At 42.7% G+C, this 25,259-nt stretch overlaps 1 protein-coding gene and 1 long non-coding RNA gene across 3 annotated transcripts; one reads left to right on the top strand and one right to left on the bottom strand.

Annotated features, from left to right (window-relative positions):
- Positions 1–1,401: 1,401 nt before the first annotated feature.
- Positions 1,402–22,636, bottom strand: LOC133424455 (zinc finger protein 239-like). 2 transcript variants are annotated; one of them, XM_061715088.1, is made up of 4 exons: positions 22,339–22,636; positions 19,949–20,029; positions 1,847–1,910; positions 1,402–1,762 (listed from the first exon to the last, which is right to left on the bottom strand). In XM_061715088.1, the coding sequence occupies exons 1-4, from the start codon at positions 22,351–22,353 to the stop codon at positions 1,653–1,655; spliced, it is 270 nt and encodes an 89-aa protein (XP_061571072.1). In that variant the 5' UTR covers positions 22,354–22,636; the 3' UTR covers positions 1,402–1,652. The 2 variants fall into 2 exon arrangements, with proteins under 2 accessions (XP_061571072.1, XP_061571071.1); XM_061715087.1 differs by lacking the exons at positions 1,402–1,762; positions 1,847–1,910 and adding an exon at positions 9,462–10,710.
- On the top strand, positions 3,996–4,778 carry LOC133424476 (uncharacterized). Its single transcript, XR_009770887.1, has 3 exons — positions 3,996–4,023; positions 4,463–4,488; positions 4,658–4,778. It is a non-coding gene; the product is annotated as an uncharacterized LOC133424476 (long non-coding RNA).
- Positions 22,637–25,259: the final 2,623 nt, after the last annotated feature.

The raw sequence follows: 25,259 nt of genomic DNA on the forward strand, positions 1-25,259 counted from the left end.
TGATTGTAGATATTATGGAGAACCCATGAAGGGAGGCCAACACAGGAGAGATATGTGGTCTCCTACTGGTTCCTGTCAGCACTCCCGCTGCTGCTTTGATCAAATCTAAATCCAGACCTTCCACCATTTGGTGGAAATATAAATACAGCTCTGGATGGAAATGAATGTTTAGATACATGATGATCTGACTGAAACAAGGACATGGTCACATGCAGTGGTGTACAAGTACTTCGTTATTTTACTTAAGTAAGATTTTTGAGAATTTGTACTTTTATTGATACTTTCATTTTTACTTTTACTTCGTTACATTTTCAAGGAAAAAAATCGTACTTTTAATCCGCTATATTTAAAATTGGACACGTCGTTACTCGCTACAAATTAAAGAACAGCACAGCGGGGGCTGATTTATGGTTCAGCGTTACACTGGCGCAGAGCTACGGCGTAGGGTATGCGGCGACGCACACCCTACGCCGTAGCCTACGGCGTAAGGTGTGCGTTGATTTAACGCGGAACCATAAGGCGGACGGGAAGGAAGGGGGGTGCGTGAATATACCGAGAAGGAGCCGCAGCTCCCGGGAGAGTTTCCCCGCAGAGGCGGGCCGGAAGGCCGGAGGAAGCGCTGTCGCGTCGAGTACCGATGAGGACTGAAGCCTGAATTATGGTTCCGCGTTAAATCGACGCAGATCCTCGCCTTAGGGTACGGGCCCTGCGTTGGTGTAACACGGAACCATAAATCAGCCTTAAGCGGCAGCCGACGTGTGTCCATGCGCACCATTCTTTGATTCCACCTCGCTCTATAATACATCCATATTCCACCCATGGCTGTATTATAAGCTTCTAAGGTGGTTTTGGCATTTAAAAGTTTAAAAGTCTCATCCTTTATCAGCTGGGGTTGCTTAATGTTGTCACTGCATACTACAGGCTGGGGGTGGACCTGTCAGCGGGGCCAATGGGGGACAGCAGCAGTGATGAGCAAAGGGAGAAATTAAAATGGGGTAATGGAAACAAACGCTAAAGGGGTCAGAATAATATCAACATTATTTAGAGTTGTAAGCAAATTCTTGGATTCTTTATTTCTTTGCAATCCTTTTGAAAATAATTTTGTACTTTGAATTTTGTACTTTGTACTTTTTACTTTTGTACTTAAGTACATTTTACACCATGTACTTTTGGTACTTTATTATATTTAAGTTGAGGTACTTTTATACTTTTACTTAAGTAATGTTTTTAATTGGTACTTTTACTTAAGTAATTTTCAAGCAGAAAATTTGTACTTTTACTTAAGTACAATATTTTTTTTCCACCTCTGGTCACATGACAACTAAAGGAAGTCAAAATAAATATTAGAGTGAGACACTTGTTTAGTCCAGTTTATTGATACTGAATAACTGAAGTTTGTAAAACAGACACAACTGTTGATGAGACAGTGAGACAAAATTAAGACTTAAATCAACCTAAAATGCAATTAACAGTTCCAGATATAAAAGATCAGATTTTACCATCAGAGTACAAATGAAAGGTAGAGCAGAGAAAGAAGAAGACAAGTGATCAACAAGTGCTCCTGCTGAACAACTACATCTAATACGACTGAACATGAGTCCAACTGTCCACTTCCTGTCAGCAGATGGACAACCGGACGTCCTCCAGGTCTTTTATCCTCTATTTGGGTTTGGAGACGCGGCTGCAGAGACTGCTGGGGTCACTGTTGGTTGGTTTTGATCCTCACAGCAGAATAAGTCACCACATCTTCTTCCTCCTTGACCTGAAATGAACAAACCAGAAACATGATAATCAGAAATCCTGCTCATCAGCCAGTGTAATCACCTGCTCTTCTATATTTACTTACATGTTTCAGAAGTCCTTCCAGACTGATCAATAGAGGCGTAGGTCACGTTGTTCTCTGACTCACCCTGGAGGAAAAAAACAAGAATTACTCAGGAAGTTGTCTTTAAGATCTGTGCAGAGAACACAGAACAAAAGAACAAAAGGAAGGGGCACCACCACCGGACACCAATCCACCACCGTCAGCTCATACGCCCAGCCAGCCAGCAGTCAAGCCAGGCAGAGCGAAGAGAGGTCAGCGCAGCATGTTCGCAACCTGTAAACACACACAGGTTGCTGCGTGTGCAACGCCAAGGAGGATGACGCGGGAGGAGAAAGCTCACTTACCGGCAGTAAGCAGTGAGCGGCGTACAGAACGGTACAAGCGGTGAGCAGCATAAGCAACAGCATTCAACACAGGGTGACATGAGCTTGGACACTTCCACGTCACCTACACCTGTGAAGAAGCAGCATGCAGCAACACCCAAGCGAGCCTCTACACCCCGGGGCGGAAGTGACGGACGTCAAGTGGCAACGAAGCCCGGCCCCCGGGAGCAAGAGAAAGACAGGCATTGCAACCCCCCTTTTATACCGTCACTGCCCACTAGAAGTGACTTCACAGGACCGAGGACTGTGTCCTGCTACATCTGCATTACTCTCCGTAATCCTACAATAGTCCCGTAAAACACATTTAAGATGGAAACATTATGAAGAAGCAAAACCACATCTGAGGGAGTCACTTACCTTTATTTTCAACACAGTCTCACTCCCGACTCGTCAAAAACCGACGCTTGGTCAGGACCCTTTAGCGACACATACTGACGTGAAAGGTACCTGTTGGAACTATTAATAAGTTATCATGCTTGCTATTAACAGAACGTATGATGATTTGCTTACGCCTGTGACGCACTGATAAAACAATGCTGTGTTTAAGTATTATAAGTGCTGCACAAGAAGTTTCCGGATATCAGCATAAAGCAGATATCTGCGGAGAGGACTTCTTGTTGCTAAACAAATGAGAACAAGCCTGACTCAATACCTGAATCCGCTGACTGCGACCACTCCTTTTTCCCCTCCCTTTAAGGGCGCAGTCAGCTCTGTAAACTAGGGTACACCCAGAGTAAATAAAAGCAAGGAAGCAGCAGAGACAAATTAGAGTATGTTGGAGATCTTACAAATCTCGACTGCTCTCCTTGCAAGTAAATTCTAACGTGTTTGTGTCTTTCTTTGTCTCCAGAGAGTTTGATGTTACAAATGTTACGTGCCTGAACCTAACAACAGCCCTGAACCCTTAACGACTTTAGGAATGGGACAGTCCTAAACCCTTAACGACTTTAGGAATGGGACAGCCCTGAACCCTTAACGACTTTAGGAATGGGACAGCCCTGAACCCTTAATGACTTTAGGAATGGGACAGCTCTAAACCCTTAACGACTTTAGGAATGGGACAGCCCTGAACCCTTAATGACTTTAGGAATGGGACAGCCCTGAACCCTTAATGACTTTAGGAATGGGACAGCTCTAAACCCTTAACGACTTTAGGAATGGGACAGCCCTGAACCCTTAATGACTTTAGGAATGGGACAGCTCTAAACCCTTAACGACTTTAGGAATGGGACAGCCCTGAACCCTTACGCAAGTCGCAGGAGCGCGCAGGTAAGTGTGTGAGTCTGTGAGGGTGGAGATTGGGATTCAGCTACAGTTTTTTGGTCCCTGTGAGCAGAACAGCATCATCTGGTGGATGAGACAGGAAGTGTGCTGCTTGGTGAAGGTGATGGGTTTGTGTCTGGAGGACAGAACAACTGTGTTTCTGATCTGATGGTGAAACATCAGAGAGGTCCAAGAGAAGATTCACCTGCCAGGTTGTTGAAGGAGACAGAGTGAAGATAGATGCTGAATACACGCTGGACTTTACAGGTAAGACACCCTGAAATCATCAAGACAAGGAAATAAAGGAGAGAAGTACAAAATATAATCTAAACTATTTGTTATAATCACAATAAACGTCATACATGTATAATTCATTCATATTTCCTTTGCAATCACTTAGTTGAATCCTTTGATTCCAGATTCCTCTCTGATTGACTCCAGCGTGATCATCGGATCGGCAGTCGGGGGTGATGCTAGTTCTGGCTGCTGTTGTTATTTTCATCATATGCAGGAAGAAAACCAAAGAAACAGAAGATCAGCAGAATGAACCAAGTATGAAAGTCATCAGAAAACAGCACATGTGCAGAACTGAACCAGCTGATGATTGAAGTCTCTGTCTCAGATTCCACTCCTGGAAACTCCAGGAACCTCCAATAACTGCAGAAGTCAAGTCCTCTGTTGAGATGAAACACAACTCTGAGGTCTTGATCCTCCAGATATTTGGTCCTGGTGTCTTTATATGTGAAGAAAACTACATTTATTCTTCTTTGAAGAACAAGACATTTAAAAAATGCTCAAGTTAAATCTGAATTTTTCTATAAAATCTTGCTGGAGTGTTTTGGATCATCTGGATATTTCTTTGTTGAGTCGTCCTGATAATAACTTTAATGCAGAGCAGAAGTTTATTAGTAGAAACATTATTTACTGAATGAACCTGATGGACATGTAATGATGTTGTTGACTAACTCTTGAAATGTGACCTTTGTTTCAGATGTTCAGCAGCTGATGCTCCACAATGTGAGTATCAGAGCGCCGTTTCTTCCCTTGTGGTCAAACATGGAACTGCAGCAACGTTGATGTTCAGAGGTCGATTCCTCTCTGGAACAGTGAAATAAAGTTGTGCTTTAAAACAAATGTTTGTGTAACAGAGTTTAAGAGACATTTCTGTATTTGTGTTTGTCTCCAGGATGATCCGGAGAACAATGTTACTTATGCTGCTGTTGGTGGTTTCAATCCAAATACTTCCACTAAAGTAACAACACAGTCTCACTCCCGACTCATCAAAAACCAACGCTTGGTCAGGACCCTTTAGCGACACATACTGACGTGAAAGGTACCCATCTGTGTCTCTTTCAGACGCAAGTAGAATACAATTGACTCCAATGTAATCCCGTCTGCGGCTACATGTGACGCTCAGAGCAGGTGATCACCGGGAGCAGTTTCCTCATTCCTCTTTTTAAAAAAATGCATATACTTCAATTTAAAAGTGTGGTTTGATGACATTTCTAGGGAGATATATGCATTTTTTTCCCACAATCTCTGTTCAGTGAGTGTATATCATGCATGGTTTATCAGTTATTAAGAAGCATTTTTCCACTTCGGATTTGGCCAGAGTGACAATGGTTTGAGGAGAGGTTTAAGTTACAGTGGTCTATGAAGTACTGTCTATGTATCTCCCTCCGCCGAGCATGTTTTTGACTGATTGTTTCCAGCTTGGCCCTTAAAGATATTCTCCCTGATCAGCTAGCAAGAAGTTTGAAAGAGGCACCTCTAAGCCCCGCCCATTCGGTCCGAATGATACGGATTGGTCCAGGTCCAGGTCCAGAAAGGGAAAGAACCAAGTTCGTGATCACTGTTTTATATAATAGAGGTAATTCATTGGAACTACAAAAGCTACGACGTAGCACAATGCTGTGTATTGTAACATGGTACAAATTGTAGTTCTGTAACCTCCTTCCGGTTTTGGGTTAAGATGTTGACATTAGGGTTCAGAAATCATATATCCGCTAATTTTTCAACAGACAAAGTGTGACCATAAAATGTATATTTATATTATGAGTAGATGTATGTGATGGAAAAGATCAATATATGAATTTATTAACGCTATTTTAACGTTTTGTCCTGCTGCTCTCTCTTTTTTTTTTTTTTTTACCTTGTCTGCACACATTAATGATTGATACCATGACGGTAGAAACCAAAAGGTATATATATGTGCATTATTACTATATTTAATATATATACATATATATACGCATACATATGCGTACACATATATAAATATACACATACAAACCCAGTGATTTTATTTTTTTATTTTTTATTTTTTGCTGCTCTATCTTGCCGACAGAAAGGGTTGTGTTCAATGGCGTAACGTATTAAGTAACGTTTCAAAACAGATCTGTCATACCTCATCCCTCAATCTATTTTGTTTCTATGAAGTGTTAATGTGGTTTATAATTTGTTTTAATATAGCGTGACTTCCAAACAAGAGCATTTAGTTCAGTATACCCACAGTAGGATGGATTAATAAATGATAGTAATCGCAGATATCTAGCAATACTGGCTAGTGAACACCCCAAGTAATAATAATCATTTAATAACTAATAAACCATGCAATATATACTCTCACTGAACAGAGATTGTGGGAAAAAAATGCATATTTCTCGCTAGAAATGTCATCAAACCACACTTTTAAATGGAAGTATATGCATTTAAAAAAAAGAGGAATGAGGAAACCGCTCCCGGTGATCACCTGCTCTGAGCGTCACATGTAGCTCCAGACGGGATTACATTGGAGTCAATTGTATTCTACTTGCGTCTGAAAGAGACGCAGATGGGTACCTTTCACGTCAGTATGTGTCGCTAAAGGGTCCTGACCAAGCGTCGGTTTTTGACGAGTCGGGAGTGAGACTTTGTTGAAAATAAAGGTAAGTGACTCCCTCAGATGTGGTTTTGCTTCTTCATAATGTTTCCATCTTAAATGTGTTTTACGGGACTATTGTAGGATTATGGAGAGTAATGCAGGTGTAGCAGGACAGTCCTCGGTCCTGTGAAGTCACTTCTAGTGGGCAGTGACGGTATAAAAGGGGGATTGCAATACCTGTCTTGCTCTTGCTCCCGGGGGCCGGGCTTCGTTGCCACTTGACGTCCGTCACTTTCGCCCCGGGGTGTAGAGGCTCGCTTGGATGTTGCTGCATGCTGCTTCTTCACAGGTGTAGGTGACGTGGAAGTGTCCAAGCTCATGTCACCCTGTCCCTGTGTTGAATGCTGCTGCTTATGCTGCTCACCGCTTGTACCGTTCTGTACGCCGCTCACTGCTTACTGCCGGTAAGTGAGCTTTCTCCTCCTGCGTCTTCCTCCTTGGCGTTGCACACGCAGCAACCTGTGTGTTTGTTTACAGGTTGCGCATGTGCTGCGCTGACCTCTCTTTCCATGCCGTAATGGCCAGGAATGCCTGATTGGTAGGTGTTCAGTGACAATGGCTTTCTCCGCCAGCCACTTGTAGTTTCTTACGTTATGTTTATTTATTATTGTAGATTAAAGATGTCCATGTAGCCACCGCTAAACCCCTGCTGCTTTGCCTTGCTGGAGCTACCGTGACGTTCAGACGCCGTTTTACTGCTGAAGGACTGCTTGCTTCTGCTGCTTGCTCAAGCTAACCACCGCTACCACGGCCGACCCGGCCCGTGTTCGCTCTGCCTGGCTTGACTGCTGGCTGGCTGGGCGTAATGCTGCTCCGCGCGCGGTTGCTTGCTGTTCAGCCACGTTTTATAGTGTCTGTGTGTGCGTATGTGTGAGAGAGAACAGTGTGGGACTTGGTTTATTGGTTGTTTTGTGTGTTTGTTGGTTCTGTTTATTTGTATTTTCTTTCATTCAGGAATTTATAGTTTGTTTAGTTTCAGTTATTTATATTTCTTTTGAGGTATTTGTAGTTTTGTATATTTTGGGTGGCCAATAAGTCATTGTTGAGCCTAATTACGTTTAATTTAAGTCTATTCTTTTCTTTTTGTGTTAATTTGTTCCCTAACTGTCCTCTGGTTTCCACCCTCTCAGGTGCTGAGCTGACGGTGGTGGATTGGTGTCCGGTGGTGGTGCCCCTTCCTTTTGTTGTGTACTGTGTTTAAGTTTTTCACTTTATTTCTTTTATTGCACGTGTGGTGTTTTAAGTATCCCCCTCTTAGTTGACCCATCCACACCAGAAAGTCTCAGCCCTGATTGGTCCCCTTTTTAAATTCCCCCTAGTGAATGATTTCCTTTTATTGATAATGTTTAAAAAGAAACATTGGAATAATAAAACAAACCTATTTTTGTATAATTGAACGAATGTCTCTGCCTCACTTTGTGACGGACCTGAGTGCTTTTTTCTCCTGAAATAGTTTACTTTAAATTCCCTGGGTGAAACTCCCAGGGTGGCGTTGTCTGGCAACATTAAAAATCCTTTTGAAATATCACTTTGACCAAAACTACCTTCGTGCCGCCACACAGAGTTTAGCTGAGAATCTGTCAGCAGATACTTTTACCTCCAGGTGAAGACAGATAGATGGAGGACAGCAGGTCCTTCCATGAACTTGTGGTTTCAAACAGCAACACAGATCTTAAAGACACTTCCTGAGTATTTCTAGTTTTTTTCCTCCAGGATGAGTCGGAGAACAACGTGACCTACGCCTCTATTGATCACTCTAGAAAGACTTCTGCTAAGAAAAATGCAAGTAAATATAGAAGAGCAGGTGATTACACTGGCTGATGAGCAGGATTTCTGATGAATCATGTTTCTGGTTTGTTCATTTCAGGTCAAGGAGGAAGCAGATGTGACTTATTCTGCTGTGAGGATCAAAACCAACCAACAGTGACCCCAGCAGTCTCTGCAGCCGCGTCTCCAAACCCAAATAGAGGATAAAAGACCTGGAGGACGTCCGGTTGTCCATCTGCTGACAGGAAGTGGACAGTTGGACTCATGTTCAGTCGTATTAGATGTAGTTGTTCAGCAGGAGCACTTGTTGATCACTTGTCTCCTTCTTTCTCTGCTCTACCTTTCATTTGTACTCTGATGGTAGAATCTGATCTTTTATATCTGGAACTGTTAATTCCATTTTACGTTGATTCAAGTCTTAATTTTGTCTCACTGTCTGATCAACAGTTGATTCTGTTTTACAAACTTCAGTTATTCCGCATCAATAAACTGGACTAAACAAGTGTCTCACTCTAATATTTATTTGGACTTCCTTTAGTTGTCATGTGACCATGTCCTTGTTTCTGTCAGATCATCATGTATCTAAACATTCATTTCCATCTAGAGCTACATTTATATTTCCACCAAATGTTGTGTTGATGATGGGAGAGTCGGACTGATGTGCAAAGTCTTCTTCAGCCCGTCCTGAAGATCCTCATTGGGTGAAGGTCTGGATTTAGATTTGATCAAAGCAGCAGCGCGAGTGCTGACAGGAACCAGTAGGAGACCACATATCTCTCCCGTGTTGGCCTCCCTTCATGGGTTCTCCAGAACATCTACAATCAAAGTCAAAACTCTGTTATTTGCGTCTAATGTCGTAAACCAGGGGTGTCCAACCCTGGTCCTTGAGAGCTACTGTCCTGCATGTAGGGACACATTTAAAACCTGCAGGGACGTGGACACCGAGGACCGGGGCTGGTGTTGCACCACAAAGGGAGTGCTGGTCCAGTTATTAGAAATTATTATTAATAATTGTCTTACGATAGTTATTAATAACTAATAAAGAAGATGACTTATCAATATGAATCAATCAAAACGGGGCACCACCTGACTTATCAGGAAATAATAACTAAACAGCTAAATCAGTCTCAAAGTAGCTGTTATTCCCTACATGCCAGCCTGTTGCCAGAGGGGCGTTACAGAATAACAGTGAAGGAAGGAGTCCGAGCTCAGACCTTTGCAACCAGCAGCTGTGACAAATATCTCTAAAATAAACACAAACAACTTCTCTCATTCAAATTAATCAGAATTTATTTACAAAAGTTTCAAAAGAAAGTGAAACAAAATTCGGGATCAATTACGATGCCTAAACTACACATAAACAAAAATTAACTAAATATTAAACACAAACTTCAGATCATATATGTGTGGGTGTCAGTGCGTATGTGTGAATTATTTCTTTCAAACTAAATTAACTAAACTGGTGTATTTTAACTGAACTCTCAAAATAAATTATATCAGCACTGATCACAAATATACACTTTTTATCCAGTGTGAATACGTTGGTGACTCCTTAGATTACTTGATGTGGCAAAACCTGCTCCACACTGATCACATCTGTAAGGCTTCTCTCCAGTGTGAATATGTTGGTGAGTCGTCAATTGATATTGCCGGGCAAAAGCCGCTCCACACTGATCACATCTGTAAGGCTTGTCTCCAGTGTGAATACGTTGGTGTCTCCTTAAATCACCTTGCTCGGAAAAAGCCGCTCCACACTGATCACATCTGTAAGGCTTCTCTCCAGTGTGAATACGTTGGTGAGTCGTCAATTGATATTGCCGGGCAAAAGCCGCTCCACACTGATCACATCTGTAAGGCTTTTCTCCAGTGTGAATACGTTGGTGACTCCTTAAAGTACCTTGATGGGCAAAAGCCGCTCCACACTGATCACATCTGTAAGGCTTTTCTCCAGTGTGAATACGTTGGTGACTCCTTAGATTACTTGATGTGGCAAAACCTACTCCACACTGATCACATCTGTAAGGCTTTTCTCCAGTGTGAATACGTTGGTGACCCGTTAGGTGAGTTTGCCGGGCAAAAGCCGCTCCACACTGATCACATCTGTAAGGCTTTTCTCCAGTGTGAATACGTTGGTGAATCTTCAACTTATCTTGTCGGGCAAAAGCCGCTCCACACTGATCACATCTGTAAGGCTTTTCTCCAGTGTGAATACGTTGGTGACTCCTTAAAGCACCTTGATGGGCAAAAGCCGCTCCACACTGATCACATCCGTAAGGCTTTTCTCCAGTGTGAATACGTTGGTGACTCCTTAAAGCACCTTTTTGGGCAAAAGCCGCTCCACACTGATCACATCCGTAAGGCTTTTCTCCAGTGTGAATACGCTGGTGGACTCTTAGATTACTTGAGTCGCCAAAAGCCGCTCCACACTGATCACAGCTGTACGGTTTATCACCAGTGTGAGTTTTCTTATGCTTCTTCAGGTTTGATGAATTGGCGAAGACTTGCTCACAATCATCACAGCAGTGTCTTTTGGGTCTTCCTTTATGATTCTGTAACAGAGAAGATGACTTACATTATCTTGGCTGCATTACCAAAAGCCTTTTCAGTTTAAATCAAGTGCTGCCTGTCATGTTCTTTCCTGTGAGACAATTAAGTTTATCTTCTGAGGACTAATGTTAAACATATTTTGTTACAGCTAGTCCTTTGAAAAAAATAAGAGCTGCTGAACACACTCAAAACCCATTCATGAACTATTTATATTGAACATAAAATTGAACATGAACTATTGTGTGCGCGCACACGCACGCACGCACGCACACAGTCGTGGCACTGTTGACGGACGTAGTCTTTTTTATTTTGCCTTACGTTCTTACTTGCCATTTCAGGAGATGATATAGCACTGAGGTATTAGAGCAGTGAACCAGTGGGGGTAACCCTTTCTTTTACAGTACAGTAATAACCAGGTAATACCATGGTAATTACACTGTAATTACCTAGTAGTACCTTGTATTTACAAGGTAATTACATGGTAACTAATGGGTAATTTACCCAGTAAGTACTAGGTAATTATTACGTATTTTCTTGTACCATGTAATTATGTGTATTCACCATGTAATAACATGTTAACTACCTGGTTGTTTAAACTAAACATTACTAGGTAATTACAAAGACATTAGATGGGAACTATGAGGGAAATTACAGGTATTTACTAGGTTAAGATTGGTAACTACCAGTCAATTTACCATGAAATTACATGAATTATTTCTAAGTAACTACCAGGTAATTACTAAGTATTTTTCTACAAACTATCAGGAAATTATAACCTATATTTGAGGTAGTTACCAGCTAATTACACTTCAATGACCATGTAGTTACATTGTATTTACTATACATTTCATGGATAACTACCGGGTATTTACCCATTCATTATTGATTTATGTATTATCAATGGATTGGTGCAGGTACCCCCGAGGGGTGTAAATGACTCTATTGACCTTTTAATTAACCTGATAGTTACCATGTTTTACCTGGCAATTGGCAGGTACTTACCTTGTAGTTACTTGCCCAGTAATTCTATTTCCTAAGTATTTACCCAATAAGTACAGACATTTTTACCTGGCTTTTACTCAGTAATTAAAGTGAAACTGGACTGTAAAAGAAAGCGTGTGTTGTTTCCATAATATTACCTGGTACTTCCTCATTAAGTACAGAAATAATTACCTGATATTTACCCATTAATTAAAGTGAAACTGGACTGTAAAAGAAAGCGTGTGTTGTTTCCATAATATTACCTGGTAATTAGGGCCCGAGCACCTTCAGTGCGAAGGCCCTATTGTATCTGTAGGAACATTTTTTTTTCTTTCTTCTGACAAAAGGAGGGCCTTTTTGCCCCCCTAAACGTGCCCAAAAAGTCACCAAATTTTGCACGCAAAAATTTGATATTTAATGGTTTGCATTAATGGGCGTGGCGAAATGGCTCAACAGCGCCCCCCGGAAAACTTTGTGCCTCAAGCCCCACAATACGGTTTGACGTACATGCACGAAAATCGGTACACACCTGTATCATGGCGCAACTTAAAGAAAAGTCTTTTGGCGCCATGGCCAAAACCGAACAGGAAATCACCCATTTTGAATTAATTGTGTCATTTTGGCGAAATTTATGCCATTCCTTCGGCAGTTAAAGGCATTCTCCCTGATTCTCCCTGAGCTAGCAATAATTTTGAAGGAGGCACCTCTAAGCCCCCCCCCATTCGGTCCGAATGATACGGATTGGTCCAGGTCCAGGAAGGGAAAGAACCAATCAGATGTCTTCATTTTAAACCACGATCCCCCGCCCTGTCCCATGCGCGCACTCGCTTCCAGCCCCGTGTCCACTTCTCACGGGTCCTCCTGGGCTCACAGTGTCCCAGTGTAACCCCCTCCCTCCCTTCTGCCACGGACCCCAGTATATAGATATGATGTAGTTATTTCCAGAGCAGCTCGGTCCCCGCTGTGTGTGACCGGGGAGCGGGAGCCGTTAGTCCGCTGCTGCTGCTGCTGCTCTCTGCCCAGCAGCAGCCTCTGCAGCAGCAGGCCGCGGGGACACGTGAACAGCCGCAGCCGTGAAAAGCCGCAGCAGCTCCGGCTCGGAAGCTGTATGGGGTGTGGGGATGTAAGCGTCTCACGGCGAGAGCCGGTGCATGGCACGGCAGCGCTGCGGTGCCGTGCAGGCTCTGTTGCCGTAGGCTACGCCGTAGGCTACGCCGTAGGTTACGCCGTAGGGTACGCCGTAGGGTACGCCGTAGGGTACGCCGTAGCCGCGGCTTTAGAGCCTGCAGCGCACCGCAGCGCTGCCGTGCACCGGCGCTCTCCAGGATGGAGACGCCGGTGGGCACGTTTGGGTGGGCACAGTCCCCCCCTGCCCCCCCTAAAACCGGCCTCGCTTACAGGTGAATGAGACATGGGGTAGTTTTGCTGTAAATGTGCTGTCCAAAATGTTTAATAATCGTATGCGCGTTCGTGTTTGTGGGGGCGAGGCTTTGGACGGAGCGCTCGTGGGTGGGGGCGGGAGGGGGCGGGGGGCTTAGAGGAAGCGCCACTTTCAAATCTTGCTAGCTCTAGGAAGTTGCATAGAATAACTTTAATACGGCCCGAACCGTAACGTGCCCCCAAACGTGCCCATCAAAACGTGCGTCTCCATCCTCCGACACCACGCATTACTTTTCTCTTTCAAAAGCGTTACCGTGGCGACGCTAGACGCCAAAAAGAGCGCCCCCCCTTCATCTGATTGGTCCATATTTGATAGTTCTCCAAAAGGCACCAAATTTGGCACGCAAGCCAGGCCTGGCGATAAATTTGATATTTCATGGTTTGCATTAATGGGCGTGGCCTAACGGCTCAACAGCGCCCCCTAGAATACTTTTCTCTGCCATAACTTTTGAATGGTTTGACATAGAGAGTCATGGGTGGTGTCATCGGACTCTGTATTGAGTCCTTGAGCTTCATCGGCCTGAATTAGCCCCGCCCCTTCTTCTGATTGGTTCTCCCTATTTTCTGTTATAACTTTTGAATGGTTTGACATAGAGAGTAGTGGGTGGTGTCATTTCTGATATGCTTATGGGGGACGGTGGCCGTGAGTGCGAGGGCCCGTTCATCGCTGCTTGCAGCTTTAATTGTAGATTATAATTAGAAAGATTTGAACAATTGGCAAAACGTCTGATAATTACCTCCCCTTTACCCCGCAATTAGAAAGTTGGACCACCCCCCCTCACATATACCTCCTCACACACCACCACCACCTTGTAACAAATACGCCAGAACAGGTGATCTGTCAAAGACTTTTTTTTTCTTCAAAAAGGATAAAGAAAAAAATACAAAGTTCTGTATAAAACATATTGTACAGTGTAAAACGTATTGCATAGTGTAAAACATAAAACTAGGCACAGTGTTGAAAATATAGACACATTCAGTCAATCAATGCAACAAATAAAAAATACAGTGCATTCAATAACGATATAACAAAATATTTAGATCTCAAACTGGCATGTCAAGGACCACAGTATTATCTGCATTTGGCCATCACCCTTAATCTCAATTTGTTTTTCCAGAGACCCTCACAGAAGCAAAGACTTCTATTATTATACTATTCTATCTAGACTATTATTATTCTCTACGGAGCCACTCTGGTGACATTTAAAAAAAATAAAATAATGATTTTGATAATGAACATTGATTATTTTGTGCCCACGCATTGATTAACTCGTGGCCACGAGTTATCAATGTGTGGCCACGCATTATTTTATTTTTTTCAAATGTCACCAAAGGGGCTCCGTATTTCTCAATAAAATATGCTGTAAAAGTGTCTTAAGCCAACTCATTGGCTGGTCAAATGGGTTACCGTATTTTCGCGACCATAAGGCGCACATTTTTTTTTTTTTTTTTAAATGTCCCGGGCGCCTTTTGAAACGGTGCGCCGTGTCTATTACCTGAATTACGGTAATGTCAGGCCGGCCACCATGAGAACGGTAAAGGGAGAAGGGGGCGGGTGAAGCCCCCGTGAGTTGCGACGTGAATGAGACTCCACTGAGCTGTTTAATGCGGAAACAGAAGATGAAAACTTTTAAGGATTTGCTTGATGTGTAAAGTGAAATAAAATACAATCAAACTAAGTTTTGCTCCGCTCTATTTAAATAAGCACACTTGTGTGTGTGTGTTCTGCAGCGCGCGTGTGTTTTGCATGTCGGGAACCGAGGAAGCACCTGCCGTGGGTTTGCGGGTCCGATCCCCGCATCCCCGCATCCCCACTGCAGATCCGGCTGAAATGCCGGTGCTCTTTCCCCGGGAGCCCCTACTACAAGTCCATGTGGGTTCCTCCGGTCCCGGCCGGTCGGAACCGGTGACTTTCCCCGGTTAAAGCCGCGGTGATGGGCGCTGCTGCAGCCGACTTCCTGGTTCCCAAAGCGGTCCGATCGACCTGGTTCCCGGCCGCTTTAAGAGCAGGGATTTCTGGGGTACGTCTTAGGTTGGATCAGCTTCACCCTCCGAAATTTGCAGCCAAATCTGTCGGTTACAAACCCGGTACCGGATCCCGACATGCGCGGGTGTGTGTTCGCGGCGCGACATACACTTACTGGTTTATGTGGCGCTTGCCTGGCGCAGCTGATGGACAGAAACTGTGGTGATTTTTAAAAGAAAAACTTTGCATAAAACGTTTCCAGCCGGAGTCATTATAAGGACGAATGAAAAGAGGGGGCTGGATGAAGGGATGACGATGATCAAGAAGCTGAGACAGGTCTGGAAATTCGGACTGGCGCAGCTGAATCAGCGGAGCTCCTGTCGCATACAACCCGGTACCGGATCCCCGAAAGCGCGTGTGTGAGCGGGTCCAGCACGAGGGACCCGGGACGCGGGACCGCCGCGGGACCAGCGTCGGGGGGGGGGGGGGGGGGGGGCGTACCGGGACCCGGTCCAGCGCGGGGGAGCAGACGGGGAACGGGACCCGGGACCGCCGCGGTCGGGATCCGCAGCACAACGGGGTATGAAAAGTTTATTTAGTCTTGTGCTTGGCTGCCACGCTGATGGACAGAAACTGCCGCCGATGGTGATTTTTAAAAGAAAAGCGTTCCCTAAAGAGACTTTTCCAGCCAGAGTGAAATGAAAAGGGCTGGATGGATGAGGAGATGATCAGTGGCTGAGACAGGTTTATGTGCAGCAACCCGGTGGTTTTTTAAAATTCTTTAATGCAGAAACAGAATATGAACCTTTGAAGGGTTTGATTGATGTGAAAAGTGAAATAAAATATCAAACTAAGTTTTGCTTCCGCTGTATTTTTAGCGCGTGTGTGTTTTGCAGCACGCGTGTGTGCAGCTCCGTCTCCGTAGACGGCGCCTTTTGGGTCGGTGCGCCGTAGGTGTGTTTTAAAACCAAAAATGACACACAAAACTGAGGGTGCGCCTTTCCACACAGTGCGCCATATGGTCGCGAAAATACGGTAATCATTAACTAGGAAGGTAACGTTTGCTAACATGAATGCTAACATGACTTATTAAGCAAACGTTAAGTTGAAAATATGTATAAGATTAAGGTGACGTGACTTCTGGGGGGTGCCTGACTGCGATGCACGCATAGCTTAACAGCTAGCCTTCAACAACCTCTCAAATCCTCATTTTTACTTTTTTTTTTCACCGACTAAACTGACAAGTGATCACAGCATAATGTCTCAAGGGAAGCCTGGGAGTAAACGAGAAGGAAACAACATGTCACCGTTGAAGAAAAAAAACAATGGTTACGATGCCGAGAGAGGATCTGGACGACGCCATAGCTAACGCTGATAGCTCTGCTATGCTAGCGCAGCAGCAGAAACTCTAGCAGAACTGACGCAGCAAATACAAGACACCAAGGCTACTGTGAGTGAGCTGGCCAAGAGCTTTGAGTCGTCACATGAATCCATTCAGAGTAACACAGCTAAGTTTGACACGCTACAAGCTAAAGTGAGAGCCAATAAACATCAAGCCAACGACCTCCAGCGACAAGTGGAGGAACTCACCACGAAAATCACCCAGATGGAGGGCCGCAGCCCAAGAGCTAACGTGAGACTGGTCGGGCTGAAAGAAGGTGAAGAAGAGCCGGACGATCTGGACCCTAGTGGTCTGTAGAGGACCTGCAGGTCTGGATCTGGACCCTAGTGGTCTGTAGAGGACCTGCAGGTCTGGATCTGGACCCTAGTGGTCTGTAGAGGACCTGCAGGTCTGGATCTGGACCCTAGTGGTCTGTAGAGGACCTGCAGGTCTGGATCTGGACCCTAGTGGTCTGTAGAGGACCTGCAGGTCTGGATCTGGACCCTAGTGGTCCGTAGAGGACCTGCAGGTCTGGATCTGGACCGTAGTGGTCCGTAGAGGACCTGCAGGTCTGGATCTGGACCCTAGTGGTCTGTAGAGGACCTGCAGGTCTGGATCTGGACCCTAGTGGTCTGTAGAGGACCTGCAGGTCTGGATCTGGATCCTAGTGGTCTGTAGAGGACCTGCAGGTCTGGATCTGGACCCTAGTGGTCTGTAGGGGACCTGCAGGTCTGGATCTGGACCCTAGTGGTCTGTAGAGGACCTGCAGGTCTGGATCTGGACCCTAGTGGTCTGTAGAGGACCTGCAGGTCTGGATCTGGACCCTAGTGGTCTGTAGAGGACCTGCAGGTCTGGGTCTGGACCCTAGTGGTCTGTAGAGGACCTGCAGGTCTGGATCTGGACCCTAGTGGTCTGTAGAGGACCTGCAGGTCTGGATCTGGACCCTAGTGGTCTGTAGAGTACCTGCAGGTCTGGATCTGGACCCTAGTGGTCTGTAGAGGACCTGCAGGTCTGGATCTGGACCCTAGTGGTCCGTAGAGGATCTGCAGGTCTGGATCTGGACCCTAGTGGTCTGTAGAGGACCTGCAGGTCTGGATCTGGACCCTAGTGGTCTGTAGAGGACCTGCAGGTCTGGATCTGGACCCAGGTTCAGAACCCCCATCTCAACCCGACCCCCCTCCCTCACCATTAGGCCTGTGTTGAAAAAAAAAAAAAAAATCGGTTTTCCAATTCTAAATCAATTTTCATATTAATTCGTAAAAATTGATTCTTATGTCTAAAGATCGATTTATTTTCATTATTATATTTTCACCCGGTGAACTTAAATCCCAGTAGTCACATCATTTAATTTACACATGTCCTGTTGAGCTGTTGCAATTTCTTTCTTTTTTTGCACTTTAAATGGATTGAAAGGAATATTTTAGTTGTTTATTTCATACAATTAACTTTTGGAATTTTTTTGTTTTTGCCCAAAAAACAATGTTTTGTTGGACACAAGAATAACTGGTGCCATGTTCTTGTCTTTAAATATGTTTAAAGGGATGAAAACATTAAAGTTTTCAGTTATAATTGCATAAATTGTTTATTTTTCATTACTTTATATACTGCCTTAGGGTAAGATTTGCATAAAATACTAAAAACCAAATTCTCAAAAATTTAAAACCGAAAAACACATGAAATTGAAAAAATAAAAACGGAATGTGTGAAAAACTAAAAGTGATTTCCTCCGTCTCTGTTTCCTCCCTGGATGTGTTTGGTAATTCTGCCCCACGATGTTTCTGTTTCAGTTCTATCAGCATTCTGGGAGCTGATTGGTCCTTACAGCATCATTAGCTGCAATACTTGCTGTTGAATCTCAATATAATACTAGTATTAATATGTTGCAGAACTACAGTCATATCATTCATGCAACAGCTGAAAAAACAGTTTTAATAACACTAACCCAAATCAATATACAGAGTATAAAGTTACATCTCAGAGAAAAAATGACTGCTGTACTAGATAATAATGAATATGCTTTAGGTATTTTTTGGATTTATCAAAGGCCTTTGATACGGTGAATCATGAAATTTTGTTATCAAAAATGTCATGTTATGGTCTTCAAAAACAGGTTTTACAATGGGTTTCCAATTACTTAAACAGCAGAGTAGTTTGTTGTTTTTAATGGTATAAAATCACAGCGGGCTGTACTAGAATGCGGGGTCCATTCTTGGACCTTTATTGTTCTTGATATATGTTAATGATCTTGTCAATGCATCAAGTTTATTGTCACCTTTGGTTTTTGCTGATCACACAAATCTCTTTGTCACTGATAATAATTTTGATTTCCTTATTGCTAAAGCAAATGCTGGACTCATTCATTTTTCCCATTGGTTTAAGTTAAACAAGTTATTACTTAATGTCAAGAAATCTAATTTCATTATTTTTAGAAATAAAAACAAGAACTACAATGCAGACAAGGCCAAAATGTATATCAATGACAAAACACTAGCACAAGTTTCATCAGCGAAGTTGTTGGGTGTCTACATTGATGAAAAACTTAGTTTTAAAAATCACTGTGAATTTGTCTGTAAAAAGGTTTCTAAATCTTTGGGCATTATAAAAAGGGTTAAACAACATTTGAAAAAAAGGTACACTTCTAACCTTGTACTATAGTTTAATCTCTCCTCACATCTCTTACTGTAATATCATTTGGGCTAGCACTTACCGCTCTTATTTACAAGCAATCCATAGATTTCAGAAATCCTTCGTTAGAATTGCCACCAGCTCTTCCTATTTATCCCCAACGGAGCCATTATTTAAACAATTGCAACTTCTCACAATTTATGAGGTCAACAAGTATCAAATAGGAGTTCTTATGTATGAAGTCATTCGCCTTCCTGCATCTTTACACAGTTTTTTTTTCAAAGTTACTTTGAGTTTATTCCCATTACCATGCACATTTTACAAGAGGGAAGAATGACTTGCACATTCCTTTCTGTATATTGAAAAAATCCTTACAGATGTTCTAATCACTTTTGTATCATTGGGTATTGTATATGTATCTCTAGTTTTTATTATTATTTTTTATATATATTTCTCTTTTCTTTTGTTCTGAACTTTGAACTATTGTTCTCTGCTGTATAACATACTTCTTTGTATATGATGGAAATATGCACATGTGTGTATGAGGAATTGTGGGTATTGGGTGGGGAGGGGGGGTGTAAAGTGTTAATTATAATTATTGTAGGTTTAAGAGGGGAGGGTCGCTTATAAGCCCGTCGGGCTTCATGATCTTTCCTGCACATTTTAACTTTGTTTTATTACTGATTTTTTTTTCCTCGATGCTTGTATGTTTGTAAGTGCAAAAAAAATAAAATAAAAATAAAAAATATTGGATAGAATCGGATCAAATCAAATCTTGATAATCGATTCTGAATCTTAAGAATTGAATGGATTGTTTCCATTTGAATGGATCCCCAGCCCTGCTCACCATGTCCAGCTCCTCCCGCAGGTCCATCTTGGCCGGTTTCCTGCTGCGTTTCCCGGGATTCTTCACCTTCCCCTCCGGCATCTGTATGCAAAATCAAATAATCAATTCAAAAGTTGTGTAAAGTTCACTTTTATTTATAAAAGTATGAACGAAAGTGCCATAACATTTGTTGTGCACACATCTCAGCAAACATCAGCACTTGTCAGTAACACATATTTAGTATAAAAATGTCAAATAAAATATAGCTTATTGCCACTGCCAGGGCATTAATGTCATCATGTTTTTTTATGAAAAATAAAAAAAGTCTACCAACAAAATCCTGATCCACAATCATGACATTAAAACAGGCAATTTCTGAGGAAACAGCAGAAACTTTTAACGGGGAGCAGCTTTACCGTCTATATTCAGCACCAAATGTCCCTGTTAGAAAGTGTGAAGCACAAAATCACTATTGAAATTTCCTTTACAGGGTCGAATCCTCCGTCTGGGAGAACTTTAAAATTAAAATGTCCATGTAACCGTAATTTTACCGCTCTCCACGTCTGTTTTAGCTTTTCCACATGTTTTTCCGCCAACTCTCTTCCGGTTCTGCAGCAGCCGGCAAAGGACTTTTCAAAACAAAAGCATGTGAGCAACATGCGTTAATGTGCGATAAAATAAATGTTGGTGTTAATAAATGAATGAGTTAACGCGATAATAACGCGTTGACTTGCCCAGCCCTAATAAATATGCATATAAAAGTTGAATTGGATGGCAGCGATAATGAAAGAGTAAATTAAATCAGATTTCTTGGAGTAATAATGGATGAAATTAGCTGGAAATCTCATATTAAGCATGTACAAAACAAAGTTTCAAAGAGCATTGCAGTACTTAACAGAGCAAAACAGGTTTTGGATCACAGGGCCGTCCACATTCTTTACTGGTCACTAGTTCTTCCATATTTCACTTACTGTGCAGAAATTTGGGGCAATAACAATAAAACCAGGTTCCACTCATTACTCGTACTTCAAAAGAGAGAAATACGATACATTCATAAGGCTGGATATGGAGATCACACTAACTCACTATTCTTACAGTCTAAAGTACTAAAACTCATGGATCTAGTGGCATTTCAATCTGCACCAGTAATGTTTAAGGCTAAAAAATCATTCACTACCGGATAAACATTCAGAAATTATTCATTGGGAGGGAAGGGGGTTATCATTTAAACTTCAAATCTTTATTCATGCGTACAACAAAAATAAGTTTTTGTGTATCAGTTTGTGGAATTAAACTGTGGAATGGTTTGAATTTGGAGTTAAAATAATGTACAAACATGAAACAATTTAAGAAGAAATATAAAGAAATGGTTTATTTGAGGTATAAAAGTGAAGACTGTGTTTAAAGATCAGCAGCTGTGTGTGTTCTGTATTCTGTCATGTTGTCTTTGTCTGTTTATATACTTAGATATACGTATATTTATATCATAGTTATATTATATTTATGATAGAGCTTACATCTTGTATTAAACAGGTTATTTTTGTAAAAATTATGTTTATACATATTAGTGTACAGTATAAAAAATAAATACAGACATATAATTTATGTTTAGTTGTGGAAAGGGGGTGGGATTAAATAAGTTTATACTTCCTCCCACTCCTTTTCCAACATGTAACTGAAATATGTGTTTTGATGTTGTTTTTTTCTTTATGTGGTAGAATTAACCTGGATTTGTTTTCTTGTCTTTTTTCTTGTTTTTTTATACATGTTAGAAATAAACAAAAACGAACGAACAAATAGTGCTATAAAAGAGTCTGGATCTCTCTCAATTTTAAAAAAGAGACTAAAACAAAAATTGTTATTAAATTATGTCTAGTTCTCAAATTATGTCTAACTCTAAAACTATCTGTGAATGTTTATGTACCAATACCTGATGTATTATTTTTACAAGAATATCTTTGTATCTAGGAAATCTGAGGATCTCAGGTTTTTTTTAGGTAATAAGGTTATTATATTTATTATATGTATGTGTGTAATTTATAGTAGTTTTGCTGTGTGACTGGGCCCCTAGGAGTTAATCTGTGGAACAGCTTAAATACAGAAATGAAAATGTGGAGCACGTTATTACAATTCAAAAGCTCCTATAAATACAAAATGATTAATAAATATAAAACAAAGGGATAATACACATGTACATGTGTATGTACTATTGTATTATTGCTTCTATAAATACTGTATAGAATGATATTAATTAATGACATTTTTTTGTGCATCCTCGGGATCGAGGGGTTCGAACCCGCGACCTTCGGATCATGAGCCCGAAGCCCCAACCACTAGGCCACTCCGCTCCCGAACTCCGTGAATATAGTGGAGAAAAAAGGTGAATTAGCCGTTAGCCGTTAGCTCCCCACCTTGCTGTCGTCCATGCCGCGTCAACGGTCCCGTCAGCCGCGAGAAAACACGTCCTAAACCCACGAACTGCGGGTTTAAACACGTCCTAAACCCACGAACTGCGGGTTTAAACACGTCCTAAACCCACGAACTGCGGGTTTAAACACGTCCTAAACCCACGAACTGCGGGTTTAAACACGTCCTAAACCCACGAACTGCGGGTTTATCTCGGTTTGGATTCGCTAGAAGACGAAAAATAAGAAGATATGTAGATGTTTTTCTCCTCAGTTTACACCGTTGTTCTGCTGCTGCTGCTCCGGCAGACCGAGAACCGCGCATGCGCAGCCGCCTCCTGCGATACGTCAACGTCGCCGCCATATTGGATGTGGCAAGACTGGGCTGTAAACTAATACAAGTGAATGGACTTATTTTCATAAAGCGCCTTTCTACAAAGAAATGTACGTTTTACGTCTCATTTATTCATTCACACACGCACTTTTTTCCTCTTTTTCCTGTTTTTTCCTCTTTTTTTCTCTTTTTTCAGTTTTTTCCTATTTTTTCCTCTTCTCCTCTTTTTTCATATTTTTTTCCTCTTTTTTCCTTATTTTCATAAAGCACCTGAAATGGTTCAAATGTTATTTTATTGTCTGAAAAATGGTTCAAATATGTTATTTTGTTACTTGAAAATGTTTAAATATGTTTTGTTGATGAGAAAATATGTTTCTCTATTTTTCTTATTTTTGTGAGGGGGATATATATTGTTTTTCGGTACTACCTTGTTCTCTATAGCTGATATAACATGAATTACTCCTATGTGGGATCAATAAAGTTCTTATTTTTGCCATCCGAGAAAATTAAATACATTATATTTGGTGCCTAACTGTTTCCCAAGTATATTAGTGCGTGTGTGAATGAATAAATGAGACGTAAAACGTACATTTCTTTGTAGAAAAGGAGCTTTATGAAAATAAGTCCATTCAATTGTATTAGTTTACAGCGCAGTCTTGAACATCCAATATGGCGCCGACGGTGACGTATCGCAGCAGCTCCATGGGAGGAGGAGGAGACATGTCTATGCGCATGCGCGAGACGCTTCAGTTTATCTGGAAGATCGAGAGAAGATTAACGACGAAACCGAGCCGTGAGTTTCTGTTTCACGCTATGTTCACCAGGTGGTGCTTTGTTAAAGTTATTCTATGCAACTTCCTAGAGCTTCCTAGAGCTAGCAAGATTTGAAAGTGGCGCTTCCTCTAAGCCCCGCCCCCCCCCCCGCCCCCACCCACGAGCGCTCCGTCCAAAGCCTCGCCCCCACAAACACGAACGCGCATACGATTATTAAACATTTTGGACAGCACATTTACAGCAAAACTACCCCATGTCTCATTCACCTGTAAGCGAGGCCGGTTTTAGGGGGGGTAGGGGGGGGCTGTGCTCACCCAAACGTGCATCCTGCCCACCGGTGTCTCCATCCCGGAGAGCGTCGATGAACGGCACGGCAGCGCTGCGGTGCGCTGCAGGCTTTCAAGCCACGGCTACGCCGTACCCTACGGCGTCTACGCCGTAGGGTATGGCGTAGCTGCGGCAACAAGCCTGCACGGCACCGCAGCGCGCTGCCGTGCCGTTCACCGGCGCTCTCGCCGTGAGACGCCAGTACATCCCCACGGACCCCATACAGCTTCCGAGCCGGAGCGGCTGCGGCTTTTCACGTGTCCCCGCGGGCTGTTGCTGCTGCTGCTGCTGCTGCTGCAGGAGCTGCTGGGCAGAGAGGAGCAGCTGCAGCAGCAGCAGCAGCAGCGAACGGCTCCCGCTCCCCGGCCACACACAGCGGAGACCGAGCTGGTCTGGAAATAACTACATAATATCTACATACTGGGGTCCGTGGCAGAAGGGAGGGAGGGAGGGAGGGGGTTACACTGGGACACTGTGAGCCCAGGAAGACCCGTGCGATGTGGACACGGGGCGGCTGGAAGCGAGAAGCGAGTGCGCGCATGGGACAGGGCGGGGGGACGTGGTTTAAAATGAAGGCATCTGATTGGTTCTTTCCCTTCCTGGACCTGGACCAATCCGTATCATTCGGACCGAATGGGCGGGGCTTAGAGGTGCCATTTTCAAAATGCTTGCTAGCTCAGGGAGGATCAAGGAGAATAACTTTAAGGCAGACTGGGAAAAATTTAAGATATGTTGTAAAGAGTCAGTACATTTGATTACACTAGAAGGAGACATAGAGGAGTGCACGGATCAGATTACAGAACATATTCTAAATCAGTGTCGGCGCCATGGGGGGGCACCAGGGGGCAGTGCCCGCTTACTTCAGTCACTGTGCCCCCTCACTTTTCCTCCTTGGCGGTAAACAAATTTCCCGAAAGCGCTCCTCCATTACATTATCCTCCTCTCCATCCAACACAGACTCAGCCATCCTGGTGGCAGTCTGTCCAGTCAGCCTTTCAACAGAGCCTGACTTCCAGACTCTGCCATCTCACTCTGTACACCGGTCGCTTCGCTCTGCGCAGAGCCGGATTAAATAAATGGACTACACTAGGCAGACTGTGATTTTTGGGCCCCCCTCCATCGATGTTATTTATGAAATCTTAAACTTACCAAAGTTACTAATAAAACTTAATTCACATTTTACATAGCATAGTCATAGTCAAGTTGGTTCTTTGTATTCCAAAATAAGTCATGTGTTGTATATTAAACTTTAATTAAACTTAAATTTTTAGATTTGTATTATTTATACGTTATTACAATGCTCTATTAAATGCTATTAAATTATCCTTATCTTATCGATTGTGAGCATTTTGCAGAAAATCTTAATTAAATGTGTTGATTAAATTGAATAGTTAAATAAGAAGTCAAATCTACAAAGACCAATAAAATTTGCAGTAAGACAAAGTGTGCTGTAGTATGTATGTCTGTATGTGTATATGTATGTACAGTATGT

Source organism: Cololabis saira, chromosome 23 (assembly GCF_033807715.1).
Source record: "Cololabis saira isolate AMF1-May2022 chromosome 23, fColSai1.1, whole genome shotgun sequence".
NCBI lineage: Eukaryota > Metazoa > Chordata > Actinopteri > Beloniformes > Belonidae > Cololabis > Cololabis saira.